The sequence below is a fragment of the Rhinolophus hipposideros genome, assembly GCF_964194185.1.
Source record: "Rhinolophus hipposideros genome assembly, chromosome: 20".
NCBI lineage: Eukaryota > Metazoa > Chordata > Mammalia > Chiroptera > Rhinolophidae > Rhinolophus > Rhinolophus hipposideros.
The window spans coordinates 33,473,725-33,489,439 of NC_138066.1; the positions used below are offsets into that span (position 1 = coordinate 33,473,725).

At 50.0% G+C, this 15,715-nt stretch overlaps 1 protein-coding gene across 7 annotated transcripts; it reads left to right on the forward strand.

Moving 5' to 3' along the window:
- Positions 1–6,061: 6,061 nt before the first annotated feature.
- Positions 6,062–15,561, forward strand: COPZ2 (COPI coat complex subunit zeta 2). 7 transcript variants are annotated; one of them, XR_013991900.1, is made up of 10 exons: positions 6,062–6,207; positions 6,988–7,056; positions 8,616–8,697; positions 9,219–9,310; positions 9,754–9,809; positions 10,517–10,594; positions 12,512–12,563; positions 13,164–13,202; positions 13,873–13,995; positions 15,210–15,558. XR_013991900.1 is itself a non-coding variant. In XM_081028207.1 (9 exons), the coding sequence occupies exons 1-8, from the start codon at positions 6,097–6,099 to the stop codon at positions 13,180–13,182; spliced, it is 612 nt and encodes a 203-aa protein (XP_080884333.1). In that variant the 5' UTR covers positions 6,062–6,096; the 3' UTR covers positions 13,183–13,202; positions 15,210–15,558. The 7 variants fall into 7 exon arrangements, 5 of the variants coding, with proteins under 5 accessions (XP_080884333.1, XP_080884331.1, XP_080884334.1 ...); XR_013991901.1 differs by having other exon boundaries at positions 6,074–6,207; positions 6,982–7,056; XM_081028207.1 differs by lacking the exon at positions 13,873–13,995 and having other exon boundaries at positions 6,982–7,056; positions 13,117–13,202.
- The last annotated feature ends 154 nt before the right edge of the window (positions 15,562–15,715 follow it).

Sequence of the window (15,715 nt, forward strand, 5' to 3'; positions counted from 1 at the left end):
CGAGACTATAATGGTATGACTCTTATCTATGGAGCCATGGGTGTTCCTTTTTGGCCTCACCATATCCTGCATTCTTGTGCAAGGAACGAGAGCTGAGACCCTGTATGCCACTGCTATTGGATAAGAAAGGAGGAGAAATTGAGGTGTGATCATTAAAACCATACTAACGGGGTTGAGAAGGAACTATTTTAAAACCATAGAACTGAAAAATGTCAAGGTTAGACTATGTCAAAGTTAGAGGGCTTAAATATAAGACTTTTGAGAAGGTAGAAGGAGAAATTGACACAGCAAATCCAGAACAATTTTAAACTTGGACACAGTTTTAAACAAAAACTGGATAATCCTTTACGGGATGTCAGGAAACTTTAGCGCCAACAAAATTGAATGTTTTGGACAAGTTCATTTGTATTTTCCAAGTTTCTTTGGAGCTGCACAGCAGGGTACCAGATGCCTGGGATAAGAAATAAAGTCATCTAGTGGATACATGACTAACATGAAACCAAATAAGTATTCACCGAAATGAAATGGCAGCTATAGGTAGGAAGGCCAGCAGGGAGATAACATGTGATCACTGAATGCCTAAATTCATTTGGTCATTCTTTAATGACTCTCAAGTTTCTTGAGATAGCATTCTTACCCATCCTCTCTCCTTTCTCTTCTTTCTGGGGTCCTGGGTGTGGAGGGAATGGCAGGCATTGAGAATAGGAGGGGCTCCGTGTTAATCCTTAGAGAAGAGGTAGAGAAGTCTTTTGTTTTTGCCCACACTATCCCATTCATGTTCTTTTGCCTCCCAACTTCAAATACTGTCTTTAAATGTGTATAGTAATTATTTGAGTGTGCAGTGGAGAGAGATGGATCAGGAACTGTATTATTGGGGGTAGTTAGAAAAATGTCCTGCTTAGCAATTACATAAAGATGGGAAGAAAAAGGGAAAGATTCAAATAATTGCTGGCCCATTTCAAGGACTGAGAATTCTATATAGATATAGAGACAATCTCAGTCAGCAGCAGGCAGTTAAGGCTGGCAGGGTGTGGGCACCCAGGATATGGAATACTCCATGGTAGGGAGTGGAGATTGAAAGACTGTCTTCCACTCTGTCTAGGGTTCCAGATCAAGTCTGAGCAGGTGCAAACCTTCCCAGAACCCACTGATTAACCTTGTAAAATCCAGGGTGTGTCCTTCTCCCAGGAAGCCACCCTCTTCCCTCCCCCCTGACATCCCTCCTCCTTTGCCTGGGACAGTTGTTAATAAGACATTTGCCCGAGAAGCAAAAGAAAGATCCTCTACTGATGGGTCATCAGTCCCGGTATATCCATTAAATCAAACCAAGAAGACCACTGGAAAATGTGAGCACATGTTCTTTCTCCCTGAGGGAGAGGCTAAGAGCCATCAGTAAAACCAGGCCTTGCCGCTGTAAGTCCAGGGTGTTCAGGAGAGAAGAGAAGGCAGTGGGAAGCCAAGAAAAGGGTTAGTCTAATGCACAGGGATTTGGGGTCATAAAAAGAGCCAGCTAACTATACACTGACATCTGCACTCGTCCTGATTATATCTGTTAACCCAGCTTCTTCTGTAAGAAAAGCGGTTGCTGCCACCAGCAGGCACATCCATCCTCCAGTCATCCTGCGAAGGTTACACCTGCCAGGAAACCCTTGGAGAAGGGGATGTGGGAAGGCAGACAGGCTGGGGCTTGGATTTGTTCTGGAATAGCAGGAATTGTTTTTTCCCCCAAGGGGAAATGCAGTCTTTCTGCTATTCTAGTTGCCCGTTATTTTTTCTTTTCTTTAATAATTTTTCTAAATGTTGCTAATCTATATACATATTTCTCACTCTTTACCTTCCATCTAGTCCAGAGGAATGGATTAGATGCCTGCCTGAGATTTCCTTACACCCTTCTGAGAGATTCTAGGATTACATCCTGTCAGTACTAAAGGTTAGCGTGTCTTGCAAGGAAATCAATTTTCCAGCTAATCCAGACATCTGCCACCTTTCTTACATGGTAAACATCATTAGCAAGCTTGTTACCATTAAACCAGCATAGGTAAAGCTCTTCTGCAAGCCACCTTCTCTCCCTGTGCACTCTCTATCACAGCTGCTGTAAAAGATTGCTTCTCAACCCTGGCTGCACATTAGAACCATCTGGGAGGCTTGTAAAAAAATACCAATGCCCAGGTCCCATCTCTGACCACTTAAGTCAGAGTCTCCCTGAGTGGCCCTGGGCATGAGGATGTTCTAAAAGCTCCTTCAATGATTCTTCTGTGCAGCTAGAGTACAGAATCACTAGCTTGAAGCAAGAATCCAACTTGGGTGAAAAAGAACAACTGTGGTAATGGATGAGCACGGACTAGAATTACCACCTGATTTTAGGATGTCCTCTTTCTCAATCCCAAAATGTCCTCTTCCTTGATCTAGCCAGTGGAAACGCCTCATTGTTCATTCCTGTCTTGGTGTAACATTTTTATAAAGCTGAGTTCAGCAGCCCTGTATGTCCTTACCACATGGTCCCAAACAATGTTGGGTAATTTTCTTTGTATAGTTCTCAGTGTGGCTTGTCAAAATCAGGTGCTAGTTAGTATGAGGCGGGTGTTTTGGACTCAGAGCTGGGTTCAAAAATCTGGCTCTGCCACTTACTAGTTGTGGCCTCCAGAGCTGAAGGGAGATAATATTCATATTCACAACGTTTAACAATCAGATCCTGTGCATAAAACCACTCGTGCAAAGAGCTGAGCTTGAGGTCCCTTTCTTGCTCAATTCTCTGTCTGCCCACCCTACAACCTTATTATCCCAGGGAAAGCCAAACATGTTAAAGAAATGAGAGCTGTCCTTAGGATGTTCAACTGGAAACCCACCCTGCAGACAGAGCAGGGAAGCTTTCATCTTCTCTCTGGAAGATGCCACAAGCACATCCACACCTCACATTCCACACATACCACCCCCTCTTGACATTATAGCAGGAAGGGGAGAGAGACTGTTACCCAAGGGAGCTGTTTCTTGTCACACAAGAACAGATGCCGAAATCCTAGGACAGACATCACAGAAATGTGGCAGCAGGAGGGTGAGTCAGAGAAAAAGTAATGCTCTAACCTCCAAGATATACCAAGGCCCCGAGGGTAATTCATTTGACTCTCGTCTCCTGGAGATTCTGAAGGGCAGAGCGTGTGTGTGTGTGTGTGTGTGTGTGTGTGTGTGTGTGTGTGTGTTTTCAGGACCAATTCTGAGTCCACCTACTCCACAGACTCCAACCACCAGCACACCCACCCTGAAGGGAGCAGAGAGCAAGCTCTGGCTGCCTCATTCTAGGGAAGCTGTCCAGCTACTTTTCTCCTGCACTTGCTCGCTTCTCAGGTGTTGTGGTGCTTACACTGTGAAGTCCTCTTGGGGCGATGCTCTGTGGAAGACACTGTCCCAACATTTGTATTTTTACACGGAACCTCTTTAAAGGGGCACCTTAGGCTGGGGGTCCCTGAGGAGAGAAAGTAGTCCTGGGGTCTCTGATGAGGGAGTTGGGGGAGGAGCCATCGAGCATAATCTCTTCCTTGAAAAGTTCAACCTGAGAGCTCTGAATTTACTTACCACAGCACTTAAGATGTAAAGAGATCCTGCTGATTACAAGAGCAACTGACCCGGTGATGAGGATTTTGTGGTTCTTAAGCTTCATTTCCTGGCCTCTCTGTACCAGCCCCTCTGCCTCCTCTCCAGGGCCTTCTTTTCCATTCCTCCTAAGTAACTCATCTCCCACCTCTCCCCATGGAGTCATACCTGCTCCCTAAGTGTCCTATCTTCCCAGGTCTTCCTCCCTCCCTCCCTTCTGCAAGCTGACCGTCTCCCACTGTGGGTACCGTATGCTACACACAAGCTAGGAAATGCTTCTGGAGGCTTTTTGGTGTTGTTCTTGTAAATATGAACTAAAAATGGACTGGCTCACAGAAATATTAAGGCATCGAAATAATCAAATCAGTATTTTTTATATATAATATATCAGCTGGCATGACAACCGACATAAGTTGTGATGATCTGGAAGCCAAACAAATAAAATACTGTGTCTTCCCCCCCATTGCATCAAATAGTGTTGGTTAATGTTCACTATTCTAACTCTGGTAGCCTGCAAGGAAGAGTCAGGTGTGCCTTCTAAATCATCACCGAAAGAGGTTCACTAGATGTTTTCCTCAGATGTTTGCATGGCTTACTTTCTCAACTCCTTCAGCTTTTTGTTCAAACATCACCTTGTTAAAGGCTTTCTCTAGTGATATTAATGAAAAGGACATTTTGCCCTGCTCCCCACAATCCCTCATATTCCTGATCCCCATTCCTGCTCTATGTTTCTTCATAGCACTTAGCACCAACTCACATATCTTTTTATTATGTCTTTCACAGAAATGTGTGTATACACACAAATATTTGAATATAAACTCCATGAGAGCAAAGATTTTATTTTATCTATTCTTTTTTAATTTTTTTTATTTTTTTATTAGTTTCAGGTGCACAAGACAAAGTAATACTTAGACATTTATCATTTATATCCCTCACACTGTGTTATTTTATCTATTCTTGTAGCACAGTGACTGGAAATGTACCAGGTACATAATAAGCACTCAATAAATATTCATACAGCACATAAAGTATGGTTTCATCGATAAATACATTTTAATTATTATTTGTTTAAAATAGGTAGTCTGTGAATATTTACACATGGTCGCCCTCATCCTGAATTCATTTATTAATTCACTTACTAATCAAATGCTTATTACGTACCTATCCAGTACTGAGCCCTGTTTGGGCCCCCAGGGATTCCACAGTGAGGAAGGCATACATATCAGCTCTCTTACAGGATTCAAAGTCTGGTGAAGGACCCTACACATTTGTAAACAAATTAGTTAAGAATAATATTTAGAGACTGAAAAAAGTATAATGTAAGAAGTAGAATGCAGAGATGGAGAATGTGACCGGAGAGACCTATCAAGTTAAATTCGGTGGGTGTCAAGAAAGGGCCTTTTGGTGATGACGTTGAAGTTGAGACTTACTGAGAAGACGTGATACTATTCAGCAGAGGAAAAGTCCATTTGGCCCTCATCTGGAAAGAGTGTGTGTGGTGTCCAACATAAGCCTTGAAAAGAAGAATGAGGAAGAAATGTTGTGTCTGAAACCTCAATTCCATCTCCATTCAACTGCTTATTAGCTATACAATCCTGAAAAGGTCTGAGTCTTCCTTTCCTTAAAATGGGAGTGGTAATACCTACCTCACAGGTGTGGGTTATATTAGGTAATGTATGTGAAAGTGTTTAAGTGTAAAATACAGGCGTGATAGTGTTTTGAGTCAGTACTGTTAACGCTAACAACAGAGTATTAATTTCCCACTGGCCTTGAGTATCCTGAGGGGAAGGTTTGTCCTCTGATATACTTAGACCCCAAAACCAAAGCATGGCAAAGCCTGGGGCCATTGGTGGAGTATCTGTGCTGCTAGGCATCTGTCTTGCTTCCCATTGTGTCCTGTGGGTGTCTTGGGAGCCTGCTGCGGAGGATCCCCAGGGCCATGGCTCCCTTTCCCGAGCAGTGTGAGAACACTGGGAGAACCTGTTCTGCACAGAGGGGTCTCTCCACAGCTGTCCTCATGTACTCTCACTCCTAGAACCTGTCCCTGACACTCGAAGGATGACCTGATATATTTGTCCCCATGGTACGTACTAGAAGTTAGAGACGAAATTAAACTTTGCCTGTGTTTTCTGCTAGCCCCAGGACAGCCTGCAGACACCGGTGCAAACCAAATGCACGGTCCAGAAAGGAGGCAGAAGGGGACAGAGGGGCTGGTCCTGGCAGGAACTGAGGGTGCAGAGAGCTCTGGGCTTTAAGGAAGGGAAAGGAGCTGAGGAGGAGAGGAGAAAAGAGAGGTGGGGAAGGACAGCTGGAGTGTGGGGCGCAGGGCAGAGAGGACGGGAAGGGAAAGTAGGGAGGGCGCAAAGAAGGCAAGGGCCGGAGAAAAGGAAAGGCACGGAGCAGGGAAGGAGGGGAGGGCGGTGGCCTCTCGGGGGGGCGGCCGGGCGGGCCAGGCCGGCGCGGAGGCGGGGCGGCGGGCGGCGCTGTCAGCGCGAGGCGGCGAGCGGAATGCAGCGGCTGGAGGCCTGGCCACGTCCGCACCTGGGGGTGGGGGCCGCGGCCGTCCAGGCCGGGGGTCCGGCACCGCCCGCCGGAGCCGGAGAGCCCACCGGGCCGCGGGTACGGAGCAGACGAGCGGGCGCCAGGGTCCGGGACGGCGGGAACAGGGCCGGGGTGGGGGTGGGGGCGGCCAACTCACAACTCGCACGCCGGGCGCCGGGAACTTGGTGCCACCACCAAGCCTCCCAGGGAGGGTGTCGGGCCAGGGCCGGCGAGAAAAAGTTCCTCCCGGTGCGAACTCGCCAGGCCTGTCCTGCGTCCGTGTGGAGCTGAAGTTCTGGATCAGTTTGGAGCAGCAATGGGGACAGCTTGGGCGTGGGGGTGGATTGCGATTCTGCTGGGAGGAGTAAGGAGTGGTGGGGCTGCCCTGGGCTCGAACTCCCAGGGGCTGGTAGGGGCTGACATGCGTGCTTCCGGAGCCCACCCGGGTCAGGGGGCGGGGGGCGCGCTCCGAGCGTGGGTCCAGTCTCGACCCGGGGTCAGCTGGAAGGAGGAGGCGCACCGCTGTCCCCCCGGCCCAGGTTCTGTGATACACTCCGACTCGGGCTCTGGAGCAGTCAGTGCATGACAGAACTTGGGCCCGGACGGGCCTTCTGCACCCAGTGGGCACAGTTCCCACCCAGGGCCTGCAGTGCAACATCTGCCTGGGAGAGGAGCAGGCGCCGGAGTTGACCCTTGTGGCTCAGGGTTGGGCCCGAACCAGCTATGGACTTTTGGGGCTGAGGTTGCTGGAGCCTGAGCATGGACTCCTGGGCCGAAGGTCCCATAAAGCCAATGACAGGGCGTGTGCCTCCAGTCAGGGGCCAACGGAGCTCCCCCCTTCCCCCGTGTCAGTTACAGGAACCTTCCCTCTACACCATCAAGGCTGTTTTCATCCTAGATAATGACGGACACCGCCTGCTGGCCAAGGTAACCTCCCACCCTCAGCAAAGAGCCCCTGAAAATTGTGCTACAGCCCCAAGAATAGAAGTCCCCAACCAGCTGACTTTTGTCGCAGGAGAGACCCCACTGTGGACTGTATAAGTCAGAGCAGCTCAGCTTAGACACTCCAAAGGTCATTCTGTCCATCCTCCTGCCTTGTGACACTGCTGGCCCCTGAAGAGGGGGGCATATTGCCCCTGTATGTTCCCCTGGTTCTACTCATGTCCCTGAAATGTCTTCTCATCAACCTTTCCACTGGCCAGCCAGACCCTGGGCATGGAAGGGACCTCCTGAGGAGTCAGTGGAGTGTTGAACCTGGGACCCAGGAGTCCTAGTCCCCAAATTCTAAACAAGCAATGCCCACTTTTCTTCCGCAGCTTAGTAAATACTAAGGATTTAGTCTGAGGAGTCTAAGAATTTAGAACCAGACAATTTTAGAGACCATGTAATCCGACTCCCAGATGAAGAAAATGCAGTCTAGAGAAGATAAATGAGTTGCTGGAGTTCACAAGTGTTAATATCAGAACAGAGATCTGAACTCAGGCATTTTGACTTGGAGCTCAGGAGGGTGGTTTTTACTGCACAGATTATTCAGTTATCTGGTATCTATCCCACTGAACAGGGCCTGGACAAACCAAACTAGGGTAATCTAAAAATAAATGTCGACGTTAACACCGTTATCTATAGAAGGGCTATAGCATCTAAATTAGCTATGAAATACCTGATAGATTTGTTTGTTTGGGGCTGAAACATTTTGTCTTCATGCCTTCGGTGGCCAGCAGGGAGACTCCTAATTTGCCTGCAGAAGGAGTACTAACTGGCAAAATACACATCCAGAAAATTGAAAACTGAGTTCATGATGCCTTGCTCCAGCAGATAGTCAGAGGTGGATCAGCCATGCCAAAGATTTTTAGGACCTCCTCCCAGCAGGATACATCCATGTTCACATTAAGAAAGTGAGAGAGGCTCACCAAAACCCAAACAAAACAGCATTGATTTAATTGTGCGATGTATGCCGCGAACTTTTCCTTAGATATTTAATCTCCACTATAACCCTGTCTGATGTCACACCATCCTTGGTGTTGAATCCCAGCTCTGCTCCTACTGCTCTGAGATGTTGGGGAAATTACCTGACCTCTTCACGCCTCAGTTTCCCCATCTGTATAGTGGGCATAATAAAGTAGCTGTTATGATTGTTATTGTGACGAAGAACCCCTGGCTGTGCCCTCTTTCCTGTAGACTCAGGTTTGTGCAGAAACACTGTGACCTAGTGTGACCCCAATCCTTAGCACACCGCGTATCTGCTGAGTGTACAAAAGCCTCCAAGAAATCAGGAGAGAACTCCCAAATCAGGGCTCAACATTCCTCTACTTTTATTATTTTCTTTGCTTATAATTTGTGTTTATGGGGAACCAGCAGTCAGGCATAGAGGACAATAAAGATGAGATGGAGCACTTGACCAGCACCTACCATTCCCTGCCACCCATCCATGGAGGAGCCAGGCTCTGTGCAATGGCTATCACCCCTTCTCCTTCCCTTTCTCATAGTATTATGATGACACATTTCCCTCCATGAAGGAGCAGATGGCCTTTGAGAAAAATGTCTTCAATAAGACCAGCCGGACTGACAGTAAGTGTCCTCCTCTTCCTCGCCCAGAACTCAGATGTACACTGTCGTTTTCTCCATCTGGACACATCTGCCCCTGTTGGCCCTACACACCCACAGGCCATTCCCTTCAGAGGTTCTTTTTCTTTCCTTCCCAGCTGTTCTCCTCTCCCTGTGGGGAACCTTCACTCCCCATCTCTCTCAAACTCCCCACCCCCAGGACACCTAGTCCTCTCTCAGGGGAAGAAGCCAACTGGATTGTGGGTCTCCCACCAGCCTGGAGCTGATCCAAGGAATGGCACATGGTGGGAGGGAGTGGAAGGTCGACTTTGCACTGGGTTTGTTGACTCCTCAGAAGGAGGCAGCCTCTAGAAATAGAGGGTGGAGGGAAGGACACAGAGTAGCCTATGTAGTGTCGCTAGTGCTAGTCTTTCCGAGGATTCCTTGGAGAGGGAAGAAGGAAATAGGGGGAGAGGTGCAGAGCTGGAGACCGCGAGGAGGGGCCAGGCAGCGTGGCCAGAACTGAAAGTCCCCTCCAATTCTAGGTGAGATCGCATTTTTCGGGGGCATGACCATCGTCTACAAGAGCAGCATTGACCTCTTCCTGTATGTGGTTGGCTCATCCCACGAGAATGAGGTGAATTCAGTAGGTTGGGGTAACAAGGAGGGTCTGTCTGTGGCCGAATGGCTTGGAGCCTGGGCTAGAAGTTGGGTTCTAAAGGCTTACCATTGGTACCCCTCCTTCTAGGCTCTGGGGGTTGGGGAGCAGCCAGAATGATTTTTTTTTCTGGTACAAGGCATATCCAGGATGCCCCTTAGATTCCTTGGGAACCAGAAATGAAGGCTGTGAAGCTTCTGCAGAAGCTTTTGTTTCCTTCTTAAACATCACTGTGTCGCACCGTTGGGTGCTCCGACCCCATACCCGGGAAGGTGCCCTCTAAGTTCAAGTTGCACTCAGTCTCCAGCCCCGTCCTCTCTGGAAGGAACAACTGCCCATGTAAGTGGGCTCTGGGGTCTCCTTTCTGCCTTCTCAACCTCAAGCTCTCTCATTTTCCTCCTCCCTTATCTGCCCATCCCCAGCTGATGCTCATGTCTGTTCTCACCTGCCTGTTTGAGTCCCTGGTCCACGTGTTAAGGTGAGTGAGGACGTCTGCCCTGCAAGGCCCCAGCCCCTAGGCCTTTATACATCACAGAGACAGGGCCCTTCCTCCCTGCTTTTCTCCTGACGTCCCCACGAGGCTGAGGCTAGAGTTGGAGCACCCCCCCTCCAAGCCGCTGCTTTTTACCTGACTGCCGTGGTGTCACCCAGAGCATTGCCATGCAAGGGTGTGGCCAGAAAAGGAGTTGGAGAGAAGCTGAGTAATTTGCCTGAGGGTACAGGCTGTTTCTTTCAGCACAGAGACTCAAACTCAGGTTTTTGGACGTGAAGCGCAGGGTGGATTTCACTGCACCTCCATTCATTTATCTGGTCTCTAGCCCAGTGAACATGACCTGGGGAAACGAAACTAGGATTATCCAAAAAGACATGTCTCCAGTCAACACAGTTGACTGTAGTAGAGCTGTAGTTATCTAAACTAGCGACGAAATGCATTAGGGGTGTGATGGGGGCACAGTGTCCATGCCCCAAGCGTGGGAGGTTGAGCAAGGAGGGCTTAAGGAAGCAGGCCTGTGCACTGCTCAGGAATCCCTTGCACAAGCACTGCCCTCATTGTCCTCGACACTGTCCTTCCCGGTGCTTTTTGGGGTGTGGTGGGGAATGTGTGGAGGGGGGGTCGGTCCCACCTAGGCAGGGGCCCAGCTCCTCCTGGCCATGGGGAGGCTCAAGAGCTGCGTCTGCCTCCAGGAAGAATGTGGAGAAGCGCTGGTTGCTGGAGAACATGGACGGAGCCTTCTTGGTGCTGGACGAGATTGTGGATGGCGGGTGAGGAGCGGGTAGAGAGAAGAGGGGCTGGTCAGGGACACTCAGTAGGACGTGCCTTTGAGGGTCATAGCTCTGGGTTGCACCCAGCACATTGTGGGCTCTCTAGCCGACGTCTTCCTCCCTTCCTCCAGCCCATTCCCTGTGATCTCATCCCCCCCCCCCACTCAAGAGGATGGAGATTCATTTCAATGTTAGCCAAAGTCAAGCAAACAAGAAAGGACTCTGATGTCCAGCTATGGCGAACTGTTGAGTAGGCAGCATTTGGGGGAAACGGTTTGTTTTCCAGGGCCCAGGAGAAGCAGGCAGCACAGATGCTTGCCCCTGCATGGAAGGACTTTGTTCAGGCAGAGCCCTGCTGGTTTCACACCTCCCACTCTTACAGCTTCGTTCCAACCTCGGCTAGATATGTAAACTGGGCCGGGTACTTATTCTGAGCCTCACTTTCCCCACCTTTCAAAGGGGATGATAAGGGAACTATCTCATAGGGTGTGGGGATTAAATAAGGTGATGCCGGTCAAGTCATGGTTCCCTTTCAATAAATGTCACCTATTGGTATGCTGTTATGTTCTTAGGAAGCTGGAAGCCCTAATGAAAAGGGTTGGTTAGTGAATTTCCATGTTGGGTGGTAGGGAGACAATAATCAGGAAGAAAAAGAAATTCTGGCTCTGGGACAAAGGATAATAGAAACTGGTCATCTTAAAGACATCCATATGCCTCTATTGTTACATCTATTTTATAGATGAGGGAACACAGGCTCAGACTCAGGTGACTTGCCCAAGGTCACAGCAGAACCAAGATCTAAAACTATGGGCTCTTTCCACAGCTGTACCACACGCCCAGGGGCGGGGAGCTCTGGGAGATGAGGTACTGTGGGATTGCTCCCTCTTCTCTCCCTATTGCTGCCTGCTACTGCAAGGCCTGTGAATTGCTGGGACCCAAAAAGGAAAGGAATGAGACCAGGTTTTGTAAAATCAGAAGTATACACAATTTGGTGGAACCTCTTTAAGGAAAACACACACACACACACAATTACAAATACAAAATGAGGTGCAGGGCTTAGGAAGGGCCTGTGCAAGGGAGGTCATAAGCTTTATAAGCTTCTGGGTCTATGACCTCAGAAGGCCCAGTCTGTGCCCCTTGAGTAGCTCAGTTTCTCTGCAAGGAAAATCAAGGAAGTGTCAGTCGAGTCGATACCTGAATTGGAGCTTTGGCCTGAGATGCTTCTGTCTTTACGGGTGAAAGAACCTCTGGTGAGGGAGCGTGAGGCTGGGGTGCCCCTGTAATGGGGCCTGGAAAGGGCTCTCAAGAAACACTTGTTTACTCCCCTGGGACTAGGACAGCAATAAAACTAGGCTTCTGCCCTGGAGGAGACTCACTGAGTAAAGAGTACTCAGTCTCCATTATCTCTATCCCAGCCACACTGAGACCCTCACCCCTGCACCCCTGCTCACACCCAAAAATGGCTCCAGAGCACGCCCAGTGAGTGCATTATGAAAGAGTGCCCACTAGCTGAGAAAAGACTTGATATTTGGGTCTATCCAAAGGGAAGATAGATTCCATTTCTTTCGTATACAGCATGACTCCATGGCATATAACAAAAGTGAAAGACGATAGGGACCCCTCGGGACGTGCCCTTCCTTCACCACATCTGAATCCGGTCCTAAACCTGGAAAGTGAAGCGAACTTTCAAGAGCTCTGAGTTTTTGAGTCCCTGACCCAGTGTGCGACCAGCAGGTTTGAAGTGTAGGAGAGTCAGAGCCCAGGGCTCCCCGTGGTGAGGGAGAGGTGTGACTTGAGGAACATCAGTGGGAAGGACCGCAGGAGGGGCTATGCTGCAGGATATGGGGAGGGAGGGGAGAGGCAGCAGAGGTGGGAATCATGTCACCGATATTCCTCCTGGTTTCTCTCGCCTTGTAGCGTGATTCTGGAGAGCGACCCCCAGCAAGTGATCCAGAAAGTGAATTTTAGGGTGAGTCTTCCTGCATGTCCCCTCACTCGCATCTCCTCCAGGCTGCCCTTCCCATCCTCCCTGCACATGGGGCTGCCAGGGCTCAGATGGTGGGAACCCAGTCTCCTGTAGCAGAAGCAACTACTGGGACAATGCACTTGTGGGGGGCGATGTCAGTTAGTAAACGCGATCTCCTGTCCTCTCCCCTATAGAATCACCAAGCATCTCAGCATCCTCCCTGGTGGGAAGTACAAACTGGGGAAATAAAGAAACTCTCAAAGAGACACCAGGTGGCTGCTTGGCCTTGAGGTTGGGGAGTGGAGGTCTAGTCTAGATAGAACCCCCCCACACACCCGGATTGGTCTCCCTTGCCCTTTTCTCCCGTATTTATTCCCTTCATTCCTTTATGATCCTTGTACCATAGACGGGCCCCAGAGGTCCTGGCTTTCAGGTGACAGGCTGTAGTCCTTCCACTAAACAGTGACACAGGTGTGGTCCCTGATCCCCTAACCACTGCCTCACCCATCATCTCAGCACCTCCCCCCAGCCCCTTCACCTCTATTTTTTCATCCAGTACCCTCACCCGGGTCTGACCACCCTCTTGACACTGCTTCCCCACAGGCAGATGACAGCAACTTGACTGAACAGAGTGTGGCCCAGGTAGGTCCCTGCGTTGGCCGGATATGGGCTAGAGGGAGAAGTAAAGCAGAGCCTCCCAGGGGGACCCAGAGGGGCTATCAAGGCTGAAAAGTCAGGGTGTGGGAGGGATGAGGCAGCAATAGGCCATTCCTTGCAGAGATTCATGGGAGGCTTTCAGAGTCTCCAAGGGGGTGCCAAGCTGGGCATTAATAAGTGATGCACGCCTTATTGGCAGCCCACCTCATCTCTTGGCTTGGTGTGGCTTGTATTGAAACCCTAGGGTGAGCTGCCCACCCTGGAAATCTCTGGGTCACTTGTCCCCCAAAGCAATCCAGGGATTCAGGCCGCTGATGCTCCTCCCCAGCACAGAAAGGATGTGAAATAGGAGTTTTCCTCCAAACCCTCATCCCTCATGGTTAGGGTCAACGCGAGAAAGTTTAAGGGACACTTAAATCTGTAGTAGGATCTAACTTTCTCCACTTCCCACTTTGCTACCTTGCCTCTGAGTGACCTGGCTGTGGAAAAGTCCACCCCCGCCAATCCCCTGCATGGTCCTATGGGCGGGGGGGGGGGGGGGGTGCATGTGGGCCAAGGGAGAGGACCGTGGGTCTGTGGCCTGACTGGTTTCCCAGCTGCAAAAACTTCCTGCTTGTCAGGCTGACTGCTTGACCTCTGTTCTATCTGCCCACAGGTCTCTCTGCTCAGACTAATCCTGCTTTTATGGAGCTTCCTGCCCTGGCACTAACTAACTACCTCCTGCTGTGGTGGTGGCCCAGGCCGAGATGGGTGTGTAACATCCTGTGCGGAGCCCCAGGTGTGGTGCCCACTTTCCTGTCACTGCCCTTGGTGCTCACCCTGCCTCTTCCTCCTCCTGGTTTCCTAGGCCTCCAAATACCCTACTGAGAGAAATGGGGCTGCATGGCAGTTTTCATATCCAAAAGAGGTTAGGGAGCGAGGAGCAGAGCAGATAAAAACACAGGTGCTGTGAGTACATCCCAGGATGTACTTGTATGTTCCACCTTACCACCTAGAATCTGGGTGACCTAGGGCAAATTGCTCAACCTCCCTGGGCCTTGGGAAATCACAGGACACTCCTCATGGAGTTGTTATGGGAATTAGATGAGCTAATGCACGGAAAGCTCTTAGCATAGCTCCTGTTTTTCCAAAGGGGGAAAGAATGAAGACATAATACTTTTAATGGAATTCTTGAGTAAAAATCAAGGAAGTTGCCGGTAGTGAATGGAAGATGCAATGAGGAGAAAGTTAAATTCTGGCTAGGAGAAGCAGAAGAGCCCCAGGGTCAGCCTATTCCTGAGAAAGGACGGAGACTGTGCAGGAAGAAGGGACAAACAGTTTAGGATGGACCTTTTTAAAAAGGGAATGAGGCTTGGTGGCTGGAGGGACAATATGAGGGACATACCTGGAGTCGCCACCAAGTTGGCATTGTGTTTGCAGTTGTGTGGATTCGTGTAAGCGTCAGACTGAGGCTATTTCCTCAGCTGGACATGAAAGTGAACAATTTGAATGCATGTGCCCCGTAGCAGCGTCTGGCGAGCCACCATTTGCCAGCTACACCACATCAGCAGTGGGGTGGGGTGGGGTGTGGAGGACACACTGCCAGCCAAGGCCAGAGCTAGAGTTTTGCTGCGATGTCTGAGCTCAGGAAGTGTCAGGCCTGGGCTCAGTCTCTGCCTGGACGTGGCACTGTGGGCGGGAGCTCGCATGGCATGGCATGGGAAATATGGGGCCTGCCGCCACACCCACCGCTGCAGATGCAGAAACCAGAGGGCTGGGCAGCCTTGGGCCTGGGCTGGGAGCTGGCTGCAGCCAGTTTGGACTGCTCTTTCCATCTGGATGGCCTGTCCCCACTTAAGCCAGGCAGAGATGAGTTGCTGCCACCTAGTGAAGGGGAGTTGCAGGGACCTATAGAGAAGGTGGGTTTAGACCTCCCTCTCATTGCAGTGTTAATTAAGGCACTTGACATTTCCACCAATACTTTCTCTTAACTCCCCCCCCCCCCCCCGCCAGGTTCTTCAGTCTGCCAAGGAACAAATTAAATGGTCGTTACTGAAATGAAGGCTGTGTATTTGAGACTCCCTGCCCCCAGATCATTTCCCCAATCCTGGCAAACGTCCCCCCCACCCCTGCAAAGACCCCAGGGGACAGGAGAAACACCTCTGTATCCCAGGCACTCCCAGAACTGACTCCTGAGGTCTCTGGCCAGGGACTCTGAGAAGCAAAGGTTTGGCTTCAGCACTGAGTCACCCCTCTCACTGCCCTGGCCTGCCCCTTGGACCGTGAGAACCAGTTGAGCTGCCTTAAGTCAGACCCTAGACATCCTGGCCCCAAAGCCCTAATAAACCTGCTTTTGTCTCCTACCAATGGTCTCCTTCTCTCTTGGCCTGGGAAGTGTGTGTGTTCTGTTAAGGGCGCCTGCACTTTGTGTGGCTCATCTTCAGGATGCCCATTACCAGGGCATATTGTGTTTGGGGAGGGATGGGTCAAGGGAAATGGGGTGATTTAACATTGAGAGG